The 19,464-nt window shown below is 34.4% G+C and overlaps 1 protein-coding gene and 1 long non-coding RNA gene across 3 annotated transcripts; one reads left to right on the top strand and one right to left on the bottom strand.

Annotated features, from left to right (window-relative positions):
- Nucleotides 1-9,470: 9,470 nt before the first annotated feature.
- On the bottom strand, nucleotides 9,471-11,309 carry LOC112085102. Of its 2 annotated transcripts, XR_002898717.1 has the most exons (3): nucleotides 11,086-11,309; nucleotides 10,288-10,338; nucleotides 9,471-10,030 (listed from the first exon to the last, which is right to left on the bottom strand). It is a non-coding gene; the product is annotated as an uncharacterized LOC112085102 (long non-coding RNA). The 2 variants fall into 2 exon arrangements; XR_002898716.1 differs by having other exon boundaries at nucleotides 9,471-10,338; nucleotides 11,086-11,308.
- A 3,197-nt stretch (nucleotides 11,310-14,506) lies between these two features.
- LOC18014423 (F-box/kelch-repeat protein At4g38940) lies at nucleotides 14,507-15,120 on the top strand. The gene is made up of 2 exons (XM_024154615.1): nucleotides 14,507-14,658; nucleotides 14,814-15,120. The coding sequence occupies exons 1-2, from the start codon at nucleotides 14,507-14,509 to the stop codon at nucleotides 15,118-15,120; spliced, it is 459 nt and encodes a 152-aa protein (XP_024010383.1).
- The last annotated feature ends 4,344 nt before the right edge of the window (nucleotides 15,121-19,464 follow it).

Below are 19,464 nucleotides of genomic sequence, written 5' to 3'. Positions count from 1 at the left end.
CATCAGGAAATCTATGGCCAAGTAAATTCTTCCAAGACCTCCATTTTCATAAAAATGCTGAAAATCAATGACATTGATCAAGTATTGAATTGATAACGACAGATTAGGATGACTGAGCTTATCAAATCTACAAGAGGCAATAAGATGTATGATTTTCTAGGGACGATTATTAAAGTATCCTCCAAACCTATGTTTATTAATAGTTTGACACACTTTTATTTTTTATACTAGAGTAACCTCGTATACCGATCATGCCCTTTTGGGCTTTGATGGAAAAAAATTATTACGAAAATGCCATTACTTTTTATATGCCATGTAAGCAAAAAGTAGCGCGAAATTAGACATAAGTCTACCAATATTTGTAGTAGACTTGTTAAAATTTGGTCAACGCAAGTTTTTGTTGCTAGATTTATTTGACAGAAGGTAGATTTGTTGAAACTTAGTAGACTTGTTTTGGTAGACATATTTGAATAGAATGGTCGGCTTATTTTTTGTTGGTAGACAAATTTTTTGATGGTAGGTTTATTATTTTTAATGGTAAACTTATGATTATCTTTAATGGTAGACTTATGAATATTCTGTTGACTTATGGTAAGTGTTTGACTTTTTGGGTAGATTTAAATAATAATGGCGACAGATTTATCTTAAAATTTGGTAGACTTATTTGTAATGGCGAGAGATTTATATACTTTGATGTACAGTAGAATTATTTAGGTTGGTAGATTTATTACTATTTATGGTAGCTTTATTAGAATTTGGTAGATTTATTAGTAATGGTATATTTAAAACCATCGAAATTCAGTAAATAATGTGGTAGATTTATTTACAAGTATGGTAGATTTATTAATTCTTAGTAGATTTAATATTTCTGATTTACAATCATGGTAGACTTATAAAAGTTTTTGGTACTTACTCAGATTACCTCTACTCGAAAAAATATTATTCAGTTTTGTAGATTTATAAATTTTTTCGAGGATGGTAGACTTATTAATATTTTTGTGTGGTAAACATTTGACTTTTTAATTATGGGAAATAACATTTTTGCCCATATTTATTCTCAATTCTATGGAAAAACCAGACATCCAATTTTGCTAAGTATGAAATGTTTTAGTGTTTTATGGTAGATTTATTGTAACGATGGTAGATTTATTTTCTTACATGAATTTTTTTATTAACCTTTCTATTAACGTATATTTCAATGGATATATATTCAGTTGGCAAGTACACATTGAAAGAAAAAATATGTACGTGGTAGGCTTGATCTTGATAAAATCTCTTGTGTACATATCATAGCCACCGCTTAAGTAAGATAAACTTCACCTATATCTACCTATGTCATCCCTTTTACTAAACAAACTACTTACAACATGCTTATGCGAATAGTGTAATGCCAAGAAATGTACAACTTGTTTCGAAATCTCTTGTAATAATCGATCTATTAGACTTGTACGATTTTCTGCATTTTCGAACTCTCTTGTATTAATTGTATTTGATGTAAAATATTTTATGGTTTAGACAACAAATATACCAAACTTTCAAAGGACCAACATCATGCAAAAAAAAGCATGGTCCTTTGAAAGTATAGTTACAGCAATAAGTCCTAATAACAACTGACCAAAAAGGATACCGTTTTGATGTACAAAACAATATAAATCTACCATCATTAGAGCTCGACATACATAATAAGCCTACCTTTCGTCCAATAACAAGTCTACCATCAGTTTAAAAACAAATCTACCAAATCTATATCTATAATATGTATAATAACACGCCGGATTGATGCCACAAATTCCATCGGAGACTCGTCCGCTACAACAAAGCGTATAACATATTAGAGAAGAACAAACAAATGTCATCATTCATATGTTAAGTTCAAATATACAACTAAAAATCTACCATATTAAAACGATAACTCTACAATCATTAACAAACAAATCTACCAAACTACACAGCAAATCTACCAAATAAAAGCAAGCTTACCTGAGAGTTGTTCATGATATCATTGAAAACTGTATCTCCAAGTCTACCAAACTATACTATACCATTTAAATCTACCAGTATACAAATAAGTCTACCAGTATCTATCATTTATGAACAAGTATACCAAACCAAAATTCTATCATTTATAACCAAGTTTACCAAACTATACTATACCATTTAAATCTAGCATGAAACTAAACAAATCGACCACAATGTTATGAAGAAATTGACCATACAATAACCATGACTCACCGCAAATTCTTCACCCTCACTGGAATTTCGTCACCCACACCGGAATTTCTCTTAACCCACCGAAATTTTGCCTAACACCTGCAAAAAAAAAATTAGGGTTAGATTTTTCACAAAAAATCGCCGCTGCCACCGCCGCAAGCTCTAACTTCACCGCGGAGACGACTCGACTGTCAGAAGCTGTCATTGAAACTTTTTCTCGTCGTCGTAAACTCTTTCTCGTCATCTTAACTCTGCAAACTCGTCACAACCTCTTCGTCGTCGTTAATAACACCAGATTTTGACCATTTTTATGGATCACTTTAATATCTTTTACAGGTGTTTTTACTCTATTTCTAAAGGTTTTCAAAGGATTTCTATGTTTTCGGATTTTAAAAGACTTTTCAGGTAATTTGGGATAAAGAGGCACAAATTGGAACAAAAAGACTCTTTTGGATAAATGCAAACCGTCAGAACTCTCATAGAGAGACGAAGACCTTCTCACCGTCTAATCACCCTCAAAATTGGACAACTTATAGAAGAATCAACCAGCTTTCAAATGCACTTGGTTTGGAGACATTCCAACGGTTGGATCTCAAGATATTCCATTAGCCCCGGAGCCACTCGAAGACGGCCAGCAAGTCATGCGACCGCGGCCAACAGCCCATTTCCCGCGGTCACAAGCCTCCCGACCGCGGCCAACCACCTATTTCCCACGGTCACGTCACTCCCGACCGTGGCCGTTAAACTCCGAACTAAAGCCCATATATCTGAAGCCCAAAGTCATTCTCAGCCTCAATTCCGGAACCCTAGAGACCATGGAGTATTGAAGACTATAAATACTTGTCATTTAGGTCGTTTTTAAACACAACCCTTCATACTTTACAGAAACCCTTTTCCTTTAGCCGTTTTTATGCGATTTTTGTAGAAGATTGTTCAAATCCGAGTTATTCAATAGAGAAGCTTTCTTCATCTCTTTTCTTTACTGTTTTTCATTACTTTTATTAAAACCAATGATGATGTCGACCTCAGCCATGTTTGAGTAGATCCCGAGTTGGGCTTAGGGTTCCCGAAAGGGGCTCTCATAATCGATTAAGACATCTAGGTTTGCATATGAAAATTATATCCTCTAACCATCAGTTTCTACTTTTCATTATTTAATGTATCTATATTCTTTTTTGTTACACATGATTGCACAACATTAATTCTTAATAAATTTAGAGATTTATTTCGATATCTATATATCTATATATATAAAGTAAAATATTCTCTCTTCTCATGATGCCATGTCATCTTAACTCTTTCTATTTTGGTGACACATCATCACCTAAAATTCTCTTCTAAACTCGCTTGATCGACCGTAACATTGGGCCAAACTTATACCCAAGCATGGTCCAACTATATTCTGCTAGAAATGATTATTTAAACCCAATAAGAATTAGGCCACACAGAAATCCACTTTCACTTCGAACTTTTCGCCTCCTTCCTCTCTTTCTCTGCAGAATGAATTTCCTAATTTGGAGCACCCTCACCTATTCTCTACTCCATTTCTCCATTCAATGTCTAAGCCGTTACTTTTTTCCATACAATAACCACTCTATATTTTCACCATTACGACCTCAACAACATCAAATTCTGTAACTACCGTACCAATTAATCATCTCCTTCAACTCTCAAAACTAATGCTGCATCACCAAATCTATCGTATAAATAGGGCTCTATACACTCCTATCCTGTTATAAATCAATCCAAACAAAAAAATTCAAACAAACAAAAACTTATCTCACCAGCTCAAATTCAGACAGATATTCCATTTCTTTTTGGTGACTTGACAGCCGACGTGGTGTCCAGCCAGTTGTCGCAAGGCTGCTTCGGTTTTGGGAGGCCCGAAACATTAAGAAAGGTGGAGAGCTCATGGGTATTGACATGCTCCTCCTAGATAAGAAGGTGAATTCCAACTTTAAGGTTTCTCCTATTAGGTTCAAAATTTGGGGGATTATTTTGGCGGTCGTTTCTTTTCAATGTCGTTTGGGTTAATTACTAGACTTTGTAGTATCAAATCGGCTCCATGAGCAATGAAGTGTATGTCTGGGGTTTTTGGAATAATAATACTCCGTCTAACCAAGCTCTGTCATTGTCATGGCAGTCAACTCTTATTCAAGACTCAATTACTGTCCACCGTCTTAACACCTTCAATCACCTTATGCACGAGGGTTCAATGTCACCCGCAGCAACCCACACTTCAAGCACTGTGAATCCAACATAGCCAAGGTCAAGGATAGACACAGACATTCTCATAGCCAACCTCAAGACGGATAAAAGGATTCCAACATTTGAAGAGCAAAATGAGGAGTGCCCAATCTGTCTACAAACATTTAAAGGAAGATAAGATATACTACCATGTCATCATATCGGGTATCGCCAAGGATGCGAATGGCAGTAAGACGGTTTCGCAGCCCTTTGTCGATGAACTTTATCAGCTTCGACGGTGGTGAAGCATTAGCTCCATGCCTCCTGTCATTCATTTCCCTCCACAGCGCATGGATTGTCATCTGAAGTAAGTAATGGACAATGAAACACTTCAAACACTTTAGGTGGTTTTGAGATATCAGCTCAACAACAGAGAACCAATCGGAAGCGAAATCTTGTAGCAGAACTCCTTCTCCCACATTTCTCCACACTTGTGAGGAGTAAGAGCACGCAAAGAACAGATGATTGCGAGTTTCTAGAGGCTCCTGATTGCAGAGCACACAGACGACGAGAATATTCGGACTCCAGGCTTGCATTCGGTCGCCTGTGGTGAGGCGATTTCCCCTGCATCTTCAACAACCTCGTCCTCAAAACCTTATCCAGAGACATCGGTGGATAGCCACAGCTCCCCTACTTCTTCTTCTGCTTGAAACAAGCCTCTGTTACACTATACTACCGCATACTGCTTTGCAGTCCAAAGAAAATGTCACAGTGACAGTTCATTTTCGTCCACTCAGGTGAATGGTGATTTTCTGTATAGGATTTTAACGCTGAGTTGATGTTCGTTCTATGAAGTTGACATTGGTTTATGCTTGACATAGCCCACGGGAAATCTGCCAAGGGGAGGAGATTGCATGGTATGCAGATGGGGATTCAATTGTGCGGAATGAGCATAATCAATCAATTGCTTATGCCTATGGTTAGTCTTAACAGTCTGACTAGTGTCACAAGTTTCCGTGAGCATCGTAAATGTTGTACTTAGAGCATTGCAACACTCATAAATACCAAATGAAGTATAAAAGTGTTGTGGCATATATTGAAGTTTCGTGCATCATGCATTAAGGCCTGAATTAAACTAGATGTCAAATTTCTGTCTTGAAGGTCTGTCCTTTTTTGCAGATCGTGTTTTTGGGCCTACAACGACAACACGCCATGTCTATGATGTTGCTGCTCAGCATGTCTTTAATGGTGGTATGAAGGGGACCAATGGTATGGGAGTAAACACTTTTTTTTGGGTTGGCAGAACTAGTTAGCAACATAAAACTTGGTCGTTACGTAGGGACACCATTTGAGTCGTTCGGTAGCATCTTATGAAAATGTTATTAATTCGTCGCAAATTAGGAAAATTTTTAATAAGCGACAACAGAGTGATGCCATTAGATATGACGCTAACTAGCCATATATTAAAGACGAGAAATGTTAAGTTTTCTGGGTTTCCAATTTAAAACCAATTGGCGATAAGTGGAGAGGCCCAAATCCCTTATATACTAGTGTTAGTCCCTTTAAATTTCCGATGTGGGATTCTAACACGCCCTCTCGAGATGATGGCTCTTATCAGCCCATCTCGAACCGAATTCCACTTTAGAACCGATGATAAACCCTTTTTAGGCCATCCTTCTTGGATCAACAAACGAGGCTCTAATACCATGTTAAAAAAGCCATGCGATTACTCACATTTATCGGTTTGTTGCAAATATGACGTTAATTGCAATTACCAACGGATTATTGACGTTTGTTGGGGGGGGGGGTCGTTACTGATCTCTTTTCTTTGTAGTGAAGCAACAAAAGTGTTTAGGGTGAACGGAAAACCTTAAAAGCCAAACCCAGATTGTTGTAGTCAAAAACCATTACGTAATAGCTAGTTCATAGCTTATAATTGAAGTTGTAATTGCTATAAAACATTTTATCTCGGATTTGGTATCTAGTTTGTTGTCGCAGACACTGCAACTTCTTCTTTCCTTCAGAGCGCAATATGATGAAATTTTACCTTTGCCGTTTTTAAATTTTACTTTTAGTTTGGTAGCTTATTACAGTGTGTTTTTTTAGGGAGAGTAGGGAATTTCCAATTTTTTTAAATCTGAGATCTTTATTTTATTATTAAAAGGAAGCATACAAAACCGGCAAAATATATCATCATTCCCAGAGATAAAAGCGGCAGAAATCAATATTTCTCCATTTTTCAAGAGTCAAAATCCTGCAGAAAACAAAATTTCTCCGGAGACATAAGCCCTATGAAAGAGAGACACATATAAAAAAACTAAAAATAAACAACCAAGTAAGTCTATGACTCTATGAAACTAAGTCCATCCATGAAAATACGATGTAATAACCTAACGAAACTCCTTGTTGAAAATATGATCTGTCAGATTGAAACTCATTTTTCGATCCCAATATAAAGCTCCAAAAAAGATCGAGAGATAACTAAAAAAGCACTAAACCTAATTACCCAGAAAATTAAAACCCTAACAATAGAATTAAATCTATCAATCAATACTATTATTTGCGAAGTCAAAAATCTGATGTGTCGTCTCCACAGCGATTGTACAACGTGTCATTATTATAAAATATTATGTGGCGTTTTAATATGTTCTGATAGGTCGATCATTAATCTTACGTGGAAATACCCATGACATGTCTTTTTCCTTCGATAATAGGCCAACGATTTTGTTTATGGGCCACTAATCTCGAAGTCGGTTATAAGCCACCGATATCAAAGTCGGTACTAATCTATACTCTAGTGTATCTATCGTGCTATATATACTCCTCTCAGTTTTCATGTTTTCTTACATACAATGTCCGTCTTCTAAAATCTAGCATCCTTTTAAAAAATTCATCTACGTCTTTTAAAAAAATAGATATATACTATTATTTATTCATTTCCGTAATGACAACTTACTATTTTTTTATAGTTCATACTTTGCTAATTGAATATTTCCTCTACTGCCTTACAATAGAATCGTCAGGTAAAGAAAAAATTATGTTTTTATTTCAGTTTGTGCTTAAAATGTTTTTTCTGCTTCAAGACGGTAAATCAATTGCCTAATAATTCTTTCCTTCAAAAATTTTATGAATTTTCTATAGTGACTAGCAATCTTCTCCTCCATGATCCTCAGATTTTTTCATATCATCTGCCTCCATCTCAAATCATTTTTACAGAAGATGAACATTTTTTCTGCCGATTTTAACAGTGATAAATTTACAAGTTAGTTAAAATGTAATTAGTACTATCCTGAAGCCATATATTCCGAATTTCCGACCCATTGGGTTTGGTATCGTAAAAACATCAATGGCATCTCCGTCTTTGCGGCAACTCCAGACTGAGTATTATAGCCAACTATAACCCTAACGCTGGCGAAGTCTACTACTTGAGGGTTTCATTGCATGTCGTTCGTGATCCATGTTTTTATATAGATATAAGAACAATTAATGGTGTTGTCCACCCTACTTTCAAAGATGCATGTTATACTTTGGGTTTAATTCACGATGATACCGAGTATGCCGAAGCTATCTATGAGGCAAGTTAATGGGTTCTCACTCCTCTCTTTGAATGATGTAAACTGCTTTGTTACGTGCATGTTCTATGATGAATCATTTTCATGTTTGGAGATCCATTCAATGTTTTTAGTATAAGTTTCGTCAATTATTTGCATTGTCCTTGATTTTTTTCCCTTAATTATCTTATTTTAACAACTTCTTAGATTTTTCGTTGTGTTTGGATTTATTTATTTTTTCTAATGTACTTTCTAAATTTAATTATCATCAATAAAAATAAAAGGTTAAACAGATTTCTAATTAATTTTTGCTAATTATATATTGTTCTTATTTTTACCCATTCATATATTTATTGTTAAAAAAGATGTACAAATACTTTTCCTAATAAATCATATATATTGCTCTTACTTTTATTCACTTATAATTCTTATTACTTAGAAGTATAAGTATAAAAAAGAAGATGTAGTTGATGATAATAACTCAAAAAAGACGAATTTGAATAAATCCATGGAGAATAAAAAGCAGATGAGAACACGAAATAGTGAAGAAGAATAAGGAGATGAAAAAAGATGTTGGAGTTAAAGAAGAAAATGGGAAGAAAAAAATGAAAGATGAAGAAAAAAATTAAAAGAAAAAAAATGAGAAAATAAAGTAGGTGAAGATGAGAAAGAGATCAAGAAAAACCAGAAGAAGAAGAGTTTGATGAAGACCAAAGAGGAATAAGAAGTAGAGAATAAAAAAGGCTACTAAAAATCAAAAAAGAAGAAGAACTGAGAATACATAGATGGTGAAAAAAAACTCAATGACAATGATGAATATGAAAGAAAAGAGTGAGGAATAAGAAAATCGAAAGATATATAAGAAGAAGAAGAAAAAAGAGTACAAGTCAAAGACAATGAAGAAGATGAAGGAAAAGCAAAAAAAGTACAAGTCAAATATGATGAAGGAAAATATGGGGGAAAAATAAGATGAATAATTTGGGGTAGAAAAAAAAGGCAAAAACCTTCAAATTGGAAACTGAAGAAGAAGACGAAAAAAAAAAGAATAAGAAAAATACGGAGAAGAACTAAACCAAAAAAATAAAGAACGGAAAGAAGAGTAGAACAAAACAATAGAGCACTAGTAAAGAAAATGTGTACAGCCACACAAATTTTCATTGCTAAAGCCTAATTTTCGTGGCTATATGATGATATAGACACGGAAAGTCACGAAAAAAATCGTGTCTATAAGATCGTGACTAAAATTTTTCATGGCTTTTTGTGACTAATTAATCACGATTTAGACACATAGATTTCGTGGCAAAACTAGTCACAAATTAGTCACATAATAATTGGTGGCTATATAGCCACTGTTTAGTTCGTGGGTTTTCCGTAGCTAAAATAGCCACGAATTGCTATGGAATTTTCATCAATATAGATGTCGCTTTTTATCTTCGTGTCAAGCTCTTTAGGTACAGAATACCACAAATTTATGATTTAATTCCAAAAACAAGAAAACCTGAAAACTTGAATTTAAAATTCTAAAATCCAATATCATATATTACCAAATGTTTTACAAAGATCCAATCATATATTACCAAAAGAATTATAAAGTCTAATGACTTACAAAAGCTGAACATTTTAATCCCAAAAACATTAGCACACCACTTATCTAACTGGGTAGTACCCAGCACTATCGTAGTCGGGTTAGTAGTCGTGGTAGGGTCTTAATCCAAAGAGAATTGTTCATTGTGAACCATCTCCTTAAACTCATTCTTCAACTCCACCAAGTTCCCTTTGAGAGTTGTCACGCCAACCTTGAGATCTTCAAAGAAAAAAAAAATTTAGTATTTGTAAGTTAGTAAACAACATTCATTGTGTTGAGTAAAAGAAATAGTTAACTTAGAGAAAACAAACACTTAAGTCTGCCACCACACATCTTTCCTCTCTCAAGGAACATATTTCCAGCTGCTCCATGGTATATTGTAGTAGCCTTGCCAAGTTGTTCGGATGAATTTGTGGAAAAATATGTCTATACAATTGTCAGAACAAAGAAGTATTAAAGACCTGAAGCTGAAGTCTGCAAGCCTTCTCTGTTGCATCTATCGAACATAACAAATCAAAGATGTTATTACACAGCCATAATTAATTATAAAATCACCCTTGGTTTAATAAAAGCATTCATCATAAAGCAAGAGAATAACAGACAATATGAAAGAAATTAAGTGAAGAAGCTTCAGCTAAAGACATGCCAAATCTCCAAACCACTATTAAGCAGGCCTTCTCTGTTTCATCTCTTGAAACATAACAAACAAAGAAAATCTTACACAGCAAGAATTAATGATAAGAAATCACATACCTTGGTTTAGTAGAAGCATTCATCATAAAGCAAGAGAGAAAACCTGACAATCTAAAAGAAATTAAGTAGAGAAGCTTTAGCATAAAGACATGGCAAATCGTGAAACCAGTATTAAGCAAGAGAATTTGAAAATATATCTTCTTATGCCTAAGTGGCCTTAAGTAAAGAACAAATCTAACCAACAACACATAAGTCATTCTGATGCAAATTTACAAACACAAAACGTCTGTATTATACAAAGTTACAAATACGAACACAAAAAGTCTTTAATGCACAGCCAAAATAATGTTAATTGAAAAAAAAAATGCTAACACCAAACAGCACAAAAGAAAAAGTTGTAACTAAGTATCCTTATTCTACTTCATGGTTTTCGACACTTATAATAAGGAAACAAAAGCTTTGATAAACAGTGGCTTCACAATCTTATCTTACTAGTTCCAATCAAACGAATTTTGCAAACCAAAACTAGATAGGCATTTTTTTTGAACGAAGAAAACCAAAACCAAAACTAGAGAAACATTTTATCATACTAGTAGGCAACTTATATGTCAAGAACACAAGAACACCCACGATGGAAGAGAAAATCAAAACCCAACTCGAAACCCCCAATTCCAAACGCTAGATGATACCCAAACACCAAATCCAACAAATTTTTTACAGATTAAGCAGATTAAGCATGTAAGAGAAACAATCAAACACAAATTTCACTAAACAATTTCAAACCCTAAGAATTTATACACAAATTTCACAAAATGAAACTGAAGAAAACTTATGGAGAAAGAGGAGGAGCAGACTTACCCGGCGGAATCGATTCGGAGGGATGTGCGCGGAGTGGATCGGAGGGATGTGTGCGACGACGGTCAGAGTTTTGGCCGAATGAAACCATGGCGAGGAGGAAGAGATTTGAGAGTAGAGTTTTCTTTCTAAGGCCTTGATTGTTTGTAGTTTTTGAAACAGATTTTGGCTTTTGATTTTCAAAAATCCATTTGATTAACCAGTCAAGTTTTTGAACAAATGGATTTCCTAGAAAACTAGTTTTTTAGAGTTTTATATTTTCTAAACAAAAACCAAAAACTACAATTTATGAGTTTTTGAAAGAAGTTTCCGTAAGTGTTTGTTGTTTTATTTATTTTATTTATTGCTATTTTCCCAATCAATAATGATTGAATAAAAAAATACAAAAACAAACAAAAAAATCTCATTTCTAGTTTTCTACAATAAAATATATAAATCAAAACAAAATCTCATTTCTACAATAATTTATATGTGCATTTTTATCTATCATATTTTATTGTAGAAAAAATCTATAATTTTATAATTATTTATTCTTACTTATAAATTTTTGTGAGTTATTGTTTTTTATAAGAAATATGATTTTGAAACTTTAATTTTATTCATTAAACTTTAGTAATTTTTAAACACTTTAAACTAAACTAAAAACTAAAAGCATATAAATATTTTTTAAAAATAATAATTATTGATAAGAAAACCAGAAACTAAACAAATTCTACCATTCAAGGTTTTAAGAAACCAAAATCTACAGCAAAATCAAAAACCAAAATTTTAGAATCCAAAATCCAAAAATCAAAAACCAAATTCAAAAAGCCAGAAACAAAAAAAAACTAAAAACCATGCAAACAGTCATGGCCTAAGTGTTATGTCGTCATCGTGTCGAGAGGTTTTTTTGTCGAGTGTTATATGAGAGTTAAGTGTCTTGAATTGAGAAAATTTGGTCACGGTTTAGCCTTGAATTGTTTTTGTAGCTGTATACTCAGAGATATATTGTTGCAACATTGTGATAATTGTGGTCATGAAAGTATACATCACTTATTTGTGGCTATTTTAACCACGAATATCCACGAAAAATTCACGTTTCTATTATTTTCTTACTTCATAGCTTTTTTGTAAATTTTTCGTGGCTAAATTAAAAAAAGCCACGGATAATCCATGACTGTTTCGTGACTATACGAAAAATTTCTACTAGTGGAGGAAGAAGAAGAAGAAGAAGACAAATCAGAAGAGAAAAATGAAATAGAATTGGTAGACTATGAAGAAGAGGAAAGAAAATATAAGAAATAAGAAAATTGACGTGATGATAAAGAAGAATGAAAAGACGAAGAAGAAGACCAAAAGAAAAAAGAAAAGAAAAATCAGAATAAAAAAAGTTATGATAAAACAAAAAAATTTGAGGAATAAGAAGGAGAAGTGGGTGATGAATTTGGAGAAAGAGGGAGATAAAGAGAAATTGAGTTAAAGTTTTCAGGGACATGTAGATGCTTCAGGACATGTCTATGGAGAGAGTGTAAAGGAGAGAAATAGAGGGAAACATAGAGAGAGAGAGAGAGAGAGAGAGAGAGAGGGAGAGAAAAAGAAAGAGAGAGATAAAGAGAGATAGAGAGAGAGAGGAAAAAGACAGAAAGACAGAGAAAGAGAGAGAAATGGTAGAGAGAGTTAAACTTTCTTGGTACATGATATTAAATCTATGTTAGTTCATATTTTATGTGTTTCTATTTTTTATTTTCGAGATACTTCTTACTTTAAATTTAGTTATCTAATTCGTATGATATATACAATTTAGGACTACGGAGAGAGAGAAAGAGAGGGAGGGAGGGACGCATAGATGGGGAGAGAGAGAGACTTATAGTTTTCAAGTACATATATTTGATTGATATAAAAGATTAAAGAAAATAAGAAGAATATGAAGTTAGAGAGAATGAAGAAGACGAAAGCGATGAAGAAGAAGAAGAAGTATAATAGAAAGAAGATGGGGAAAACAGCAAACAAGAAGAAGATGTGACAAAAAAAACTTAATGAATAAGAAGTAAGAAAAGATATATAGAATAAAGAGGAGAAGGAAACAGAAAATGAAAGAAAACTAAGAAAAAAACGTGAGAGAAGATGGAGAGATAAAGATGGAAGACTATGAAGAAATATAAAGAAAAAATAATAAAGAATAAAAACTCAAAGATAAATAAATAAAAAAAGGTGAAAAATAATTATGTGAAGACGAAGAACTCGCTTTTGTCTTAATTCAATTGGTTTGTGAGTTCAATACAGTTATTCGTAAACATTTTTGTCTTTAATGTTGGATGGTATTTATTTTTTGTGTTTGCTTTATTTATCATGTATATTTTAAAAAGTTGTTTTTAATTTTTTTCATTGGTTTATAACATTGAAACTTTTATGTGTGCGGGCCGAACACCTAGTTATTAGTTATAAATATGTAAATTCAGAAAGCAAAATCAGAACACGTTTCTTTTATTAAATCACAAAACCCTAGTTGAGAGAGAAAGGTCACAAAGCTGGAGAAGATTCATGATTGTTTGAAACTCAATCATCTATTCAACCCAAAGAAGCTCTCTATAGATAATTATGAATCAAGTATCTGTGCTTTCGCCTCTCTCCAGTGCTTGAATTTAAGGTTAAGAGCAAGTGCAACGGGGGTATTTAACCACCGTCTCTACCATTTTTCCCAAATTAAATAAATGAAAAACACAAAAAAAGCTGAAAGACGTTTCTTAATTTAGAGATGTGAGAAACATCTTTTGAGCTGCACATGTCCAAATTTCATTGGATAAAAGAGAAGAAAGTGAAAAAGTTTGTTTTGGGTCCTCATTCTTTTTGTTTTTTACCTGACAAAATTCAGGTTTCTCCAATTGAACTTTTAAAAAATTCAGGTTTCTCCTATTAACTCTCTAATACTAAAACAACACATTTTAATAATAAAAAAAAGGTAAAGACCCATCAGGATCTCTGTCATTGCACATGCTCTAACTCTGGTAGATGTTTTCCAAAGTTAGGGCACAGAAGCACCACCATTCACCATCCATGATTACGTCACTTCCAGATGACTTTATTGTTGATATCGTAGCACGTGTACCAAGATGCTATTATCCAACAATCTCCCTCGTTTCCAAGAGTTTTCGGTCACTCGTAGCGTCGCCTGAACTATAGGCAAGACGTCCTTGTTAGGCTGCACTGAACACTGTCTCTATGTTGTCCTCTATAACTACTACCCAGTGATTGCTGTTTGTATATTCTCCGTTGGAAAGTCAACAGCAAGGATCGCTTGGCCATAATCCGGTCACTTCCTATTATACCTTGCAATGGAAGCTATGTCGCAGTGGGATCAAACATATATGTGGTGGGTTCATCAAGAGCTTTAAACATCAATTGTAGATTTCATACAGTGCAACCCATCTCTCACATTCCTAAGAAGATGTTTGATAAGGCCATTGGCATCATCAACGGGAAGATTTACGTAATTGGAGATTGTTGGGGTGATGACAAAGTTAGTGGGAATATGTTGTGGAAGAGAGTCATGGTGTTTGATACAGAAATTCAAATGTGGGAGCAAAGCCAGACATGGAGGTAGGTAACATGTTGTATGATGGTGTGGTGATGGAGGATAAGATTTGCATGAGAGATAGAGATAATAGCTTTGTTTATGAGCCAACAGAAAGTAAATGAGAATTGGAGAAGACGTTAAATTCTGAAGATTGGAAGGGTGCATGTGTTGTTAACAGTGTATTGTACTTTTACGATGTTCACAAGAACAAGTTGAGAGCGTATGATCCAAAGCAGAGGTGTTGGATTGATGTGACAGGTTTGGAAGAATTGTTGCCTAAGACGGCCTGCACGGACACAGTTAGTTATGGTGGGAAATTGGCTCTTTTCTTTCGTAACAATGGTGACGCACAGAAGATTTGGTGTGCAGAGATTGCTTTGGAAAGATGCCAAGGAGGAGAGATTTTGGGTAAGGTGCAGTGGTGTGATGTTGTAACTGATGATGGGAATTTTCACATGGTAAAATGTTTAACTGTTACGGTTTGAAACTCTCCTTCATACAATTTTTTTTTTCACCTAGTTCCTTAGATCTTATTTTATGGTTTGAAGTTTCTTGAATTCGTTAATCTGAAATAAAACTATTTAGTTATAATCAAACTAGTATTAGTATTTTCACCAAATTTTGATATTATTACTGGAGATCACATGACCAAGATGTAAGGTTGTTTCTCAAATCAAGAGCCCGAACTCGTTACACTGACTATATCCTTTAAGCGTAGGAAAGAGCCCTTTTCTACCCAAAACCTACGATAATTGTTTATAGGAAATCGGCCGTCGAAAATTTTAAATGGTAGGAAAATTGTAGGAAATTTCCTACGAAAAATACCGTAGGAAATTTCCTACGCAAAATTAGGTATAAATTTTGTCGGTAAATCTTGACGAAATTCCTACCAGTTTGCTTCGACTATTTTTCCTACAATACTTAACCTACCTTTATATGACGGATAATTACTTCCATTTTCCGACAAAACTAACCTACTAAAAGTCTATGAATATCTTCCTGCCATTTTCCTACGAGATTTTCCTACCACCTTTTAATAAAACCTACGAATTTACAAACAGATTACCTACAAAACCATATGAATGAAATTATGTGAAATCACAAATGAGATGAAATTGGAGAAATTAAAATCATAATAAAAGTTCAAATCACATAACCACAATGTTTAACAAGATAACATAATGAAACTTTTTAACTAGAGAACCCAATCACACACCAAAAACCAACCCTTAAAATTCATCACCACAATGTCATCCCAAAAAAAACCTAAGCATTATAACACAAACACTAACCACCACATCTTCAGCCTTGTCTTCCTGCAAACTCCTACTCCTGCGTCTCATCATCTTCAGAATTGTCTTCCTCTGACTTGTCTTCATCGGCATCCTCATCTTGGGCGACCTCATCCTCTGCCTCGGCATCCTTATCATCTGCCTCGGCGTCCTCAGCATCTGCCTCGGCCTCTTCATCATCTGCGTCCTCCTCCTTTGCCGGAGCTGATGGAGGAACCAGATCAGGAAACTTGCTAAGAAGGAGCTTGTTGCATTCCATTAGATACTTAATGTGTGCATCTTTCTCAGCTTCAGATTTCTTCATAGTCTTTATAACCTCTTCTAATGAATCTTGTGTCTGATTCTGAGTAGCCTTTGTGGAAGAAATGCCTTTGCCATCAGCCATAGTACCAATCCCAAACCGCCGACCTCTGACCTTGGAAATTTGCTGGAAATGAAAAAAAGGATTGTGAGGAAATGGTGTTAGATAAATCGTAAAACAAACAATGTAAAAACAGAGACATCACCAAAACAAATGTAAAAACCAAGTCATCAAAATCTGTTTCCTTACACTACACGAAACAGACATGGAAACTATTATTCAAAGGAGACATGAAATGTGACCTTAAATGAGGCATGATATGAACAAGCAGACTTTGTCAAGTAACCAAATTAGCCATGATCATGTCCAAATGAAAAAAAAATATCAACTACAATCAGTGCTACCAATATGACACATGAGCTGAGACATGAAATGAGACATATGAATTCACTATTACTAAAATGAGACTATAATGACAACATTTTAACTAAGTTCTAAGGTATATAATGATAACATATACCTCAAGTACGACTGCATTTATCTCGGCTTGAGTAAGGATTTGTGAGCCTTCTCCTTGAGTTTGTCTCTGAGTAGCAATCTCCTCCAGCCTCGCCTTAGACTCATTCACGATCTGTCTAGCTTTGTTATCAGGTATGGTCTTTGTCTTCTTACAGGTGTGGACATCCTCAATGAATGTCAGCATGTCCGGCTCTTCTCCATTTCCTTCCACCGTCTGCAATTAAAAAAAAAACAATGAAAAGAGTCAAACATAGAAATGCAACAAACCGAGAATGAAAAGAATGAAACTAGACTGATTTACCAGCTCATCTCATCGCCTTTCCAATGTTTTAGCTCCATTGTTGTGAATGGCCTGGCCTAGTCCATTTCTTGGACTTTTACGATTCTTGGAGTTCTTGGCAGAGGTTTTTTTCACATGTGATGAGGCCCACATCTTCAGGTAACCTCCAAAGAGAGACATCCGAGACTTCATCCAATCTGGTGCATTGTTTGGACCTTTCTTCTTCAGAGTCTTCTTCCACTCATGCAAGTTGGACCGAAATGATGCATCAGCCTGAAGGTCATAAGCTGATCTCACTGTTTCGGTGATGGATGGATCCCAATTAAACTCTTGCTGTAAAATGTAAACCAAGTTGTTATATCAAAAGTAACTGAACCAGCTAATAAAAGTAATAAGGAATGTAGAGAACTCCCTGCAAATGCTCTGAACCATTGGTTTTTCACAGCAATTGGGAGGCTACAGTAAGTGGGATATGATCTTGGGAGATAGGACTTCATCATCTTCAAAATCTGTTTAGTGATCTTCCCTGTGTTGTCATGTCTAAACCTATAACATATTAGAGATTAGTTAGTAAGCAAACAATTAATGTATATCTAACATTTACGATGACAATGGAAGTGTAAGCTTACCAAGTGGCTCCTCCGATACGATCAGGATGCAAGTATAGCAAATTCTGGCACCTAGGAGCAAGCAACAGGTCGTCGACGGAGCACAAGGTCTCGGTACGGGTTTCAGCTGCTTCGGGAATCCTGGGTGAGTTTGATTCTTCGGTGTCTCTTTCAGGAGTTGACCGGTTGACCTGAGGAAGACTCTGAGACGGAACGAATCCGTCTAAGGTGCTGGAGTTGAGCTATCTCGGAGATGTCCCTCCTGAGTCATGAACTGCTCGAAATCTTCCCGGGTCCGTTCCTATATACAAATGTAAACACCAACTATTGTATTAAATCAAAAGAAATCAAAAGAGATTGAGCTTAGAACTTGAAATAGAAATTTTGTGTTATACACATTTCATTTTGACAACTCATATGCTTGTTCTAACCGAGAATCTCAAACATGCAAGCAGAGAAATGAGAGTTTTACCGTGAAATTGGGAATGGTGGAGAGTTGGTAAAGCCCGTTATATCTGTTGTGTCTCCGGTGGTAACCAAAGGCGGATTCTGGCGGGTTTTAGAGGGCTTCCGAGGTATCCGGTTACCGGCCATGGTGTATTGTTAACAAAACAGAGGCAAAGATTGCTGTTTTGAACGGAGAGAAAGGTGAAAGAGGAAGAACACGAGGTCGGCTGTTTAGGAGATAATGAAACACTTAAGAGATTATGGATGATATAAAATTAGATTTACGGTTTAGGGTAGGTATTTGGTAGGAAATTGGAAGATATAATTAAAAATTAGTCAGTTTATTTATTAATTTGTTCAGTCTATTCTAATTGGAAGGAAATTGGTACAAATTGGGTTGGTATAATTACAATTACTTTGGTTTAGTGATATAGGAAGGGAATTCATAGGGAATTAGTCGGGGAAGTGAATTGGTAGGAAATTGGACGGAATTTGGTATGTGATTTGCTTAAATTGTATAATATATAGTTGGTTATATATAGTATGTAATTAACAAAAATGTGATGGATTGATTAAATAATTGCAAATAAATAGTTTAATGGAATTTGATGTCTTTTGAACTTGATTTAAAAAATAATAATTGAAAGACACATACAACAATTCCCTTTACTACTCACTCTCCGATGAATAGTCTGTCGATGACGAATCACATTCTTCATCTTCAAACTCTCCTATGTCTTCCTCTGAAACTTCTAAAATATTGTCAATTATTTCATCCCCCAATTTGGCCAAAGGCGTTTCTCCGATAGATTGATCAACACAACCTATTTCGGCAAGATGAGTTTGTTGTAAAGGATTGTGATCTGTCACTCCATGTACTCTTCCCCTTGGATATATTTGTGTAACGGTAAAAAATTGATAACGAACATAAAAAAAATGAGGGAAACTCTTCTCCAATGGTACATAATTTTGAGGGAAAAAATGAGTTTGTGAACAGTACCTCAAATTTGAGGGAACATTATTCATCCCCTCATTTCACTTTTTAGCTTTGTTTATTTGCAAAATGATCCTTATAGTTTTATATGTATCTCATCTATATCTAAACAAAGTTTTAAACTTTTATTTAGTATACAAATAAAATATTATTATTTTTAAAACATAATAATAAATAAATATTAATTAATTTTATAAATAAAAACGTGAAAATATAATTTTAATATATAAAACAAACATAGAATAACTTAACAAATAATAACAATTAAAATACACAATTATAATCATAAATAAACTAGGTACCTGCCCGCAGCGCACAGACGTAATTACTATACAAATTTTTTTATAATTTGATTATATCAAATTCTTTATTTAACATATTTTGTAAT

Source organism: Eutrema salsugineum, unplaced genomic scaffold (genome assembly GCF_000478725.1).
Source record: "Eutrema salsugineum unplaced genomic scaffold, Eutsalg1_0 scaffold_3, whole genome shotgun sequence".
NCBI classification, from domain to species: Eukaryota; Viridiplantae; Streptophyta; class Magnoliopsida; order Brassicales; family Brassicaceae; genus Eutrema; species Eutrema salsugineum.
Note: the sequence above shows the minus strand (reverse complement) of the source record. Positions and strands in the feature narration are given on the sequence as shown.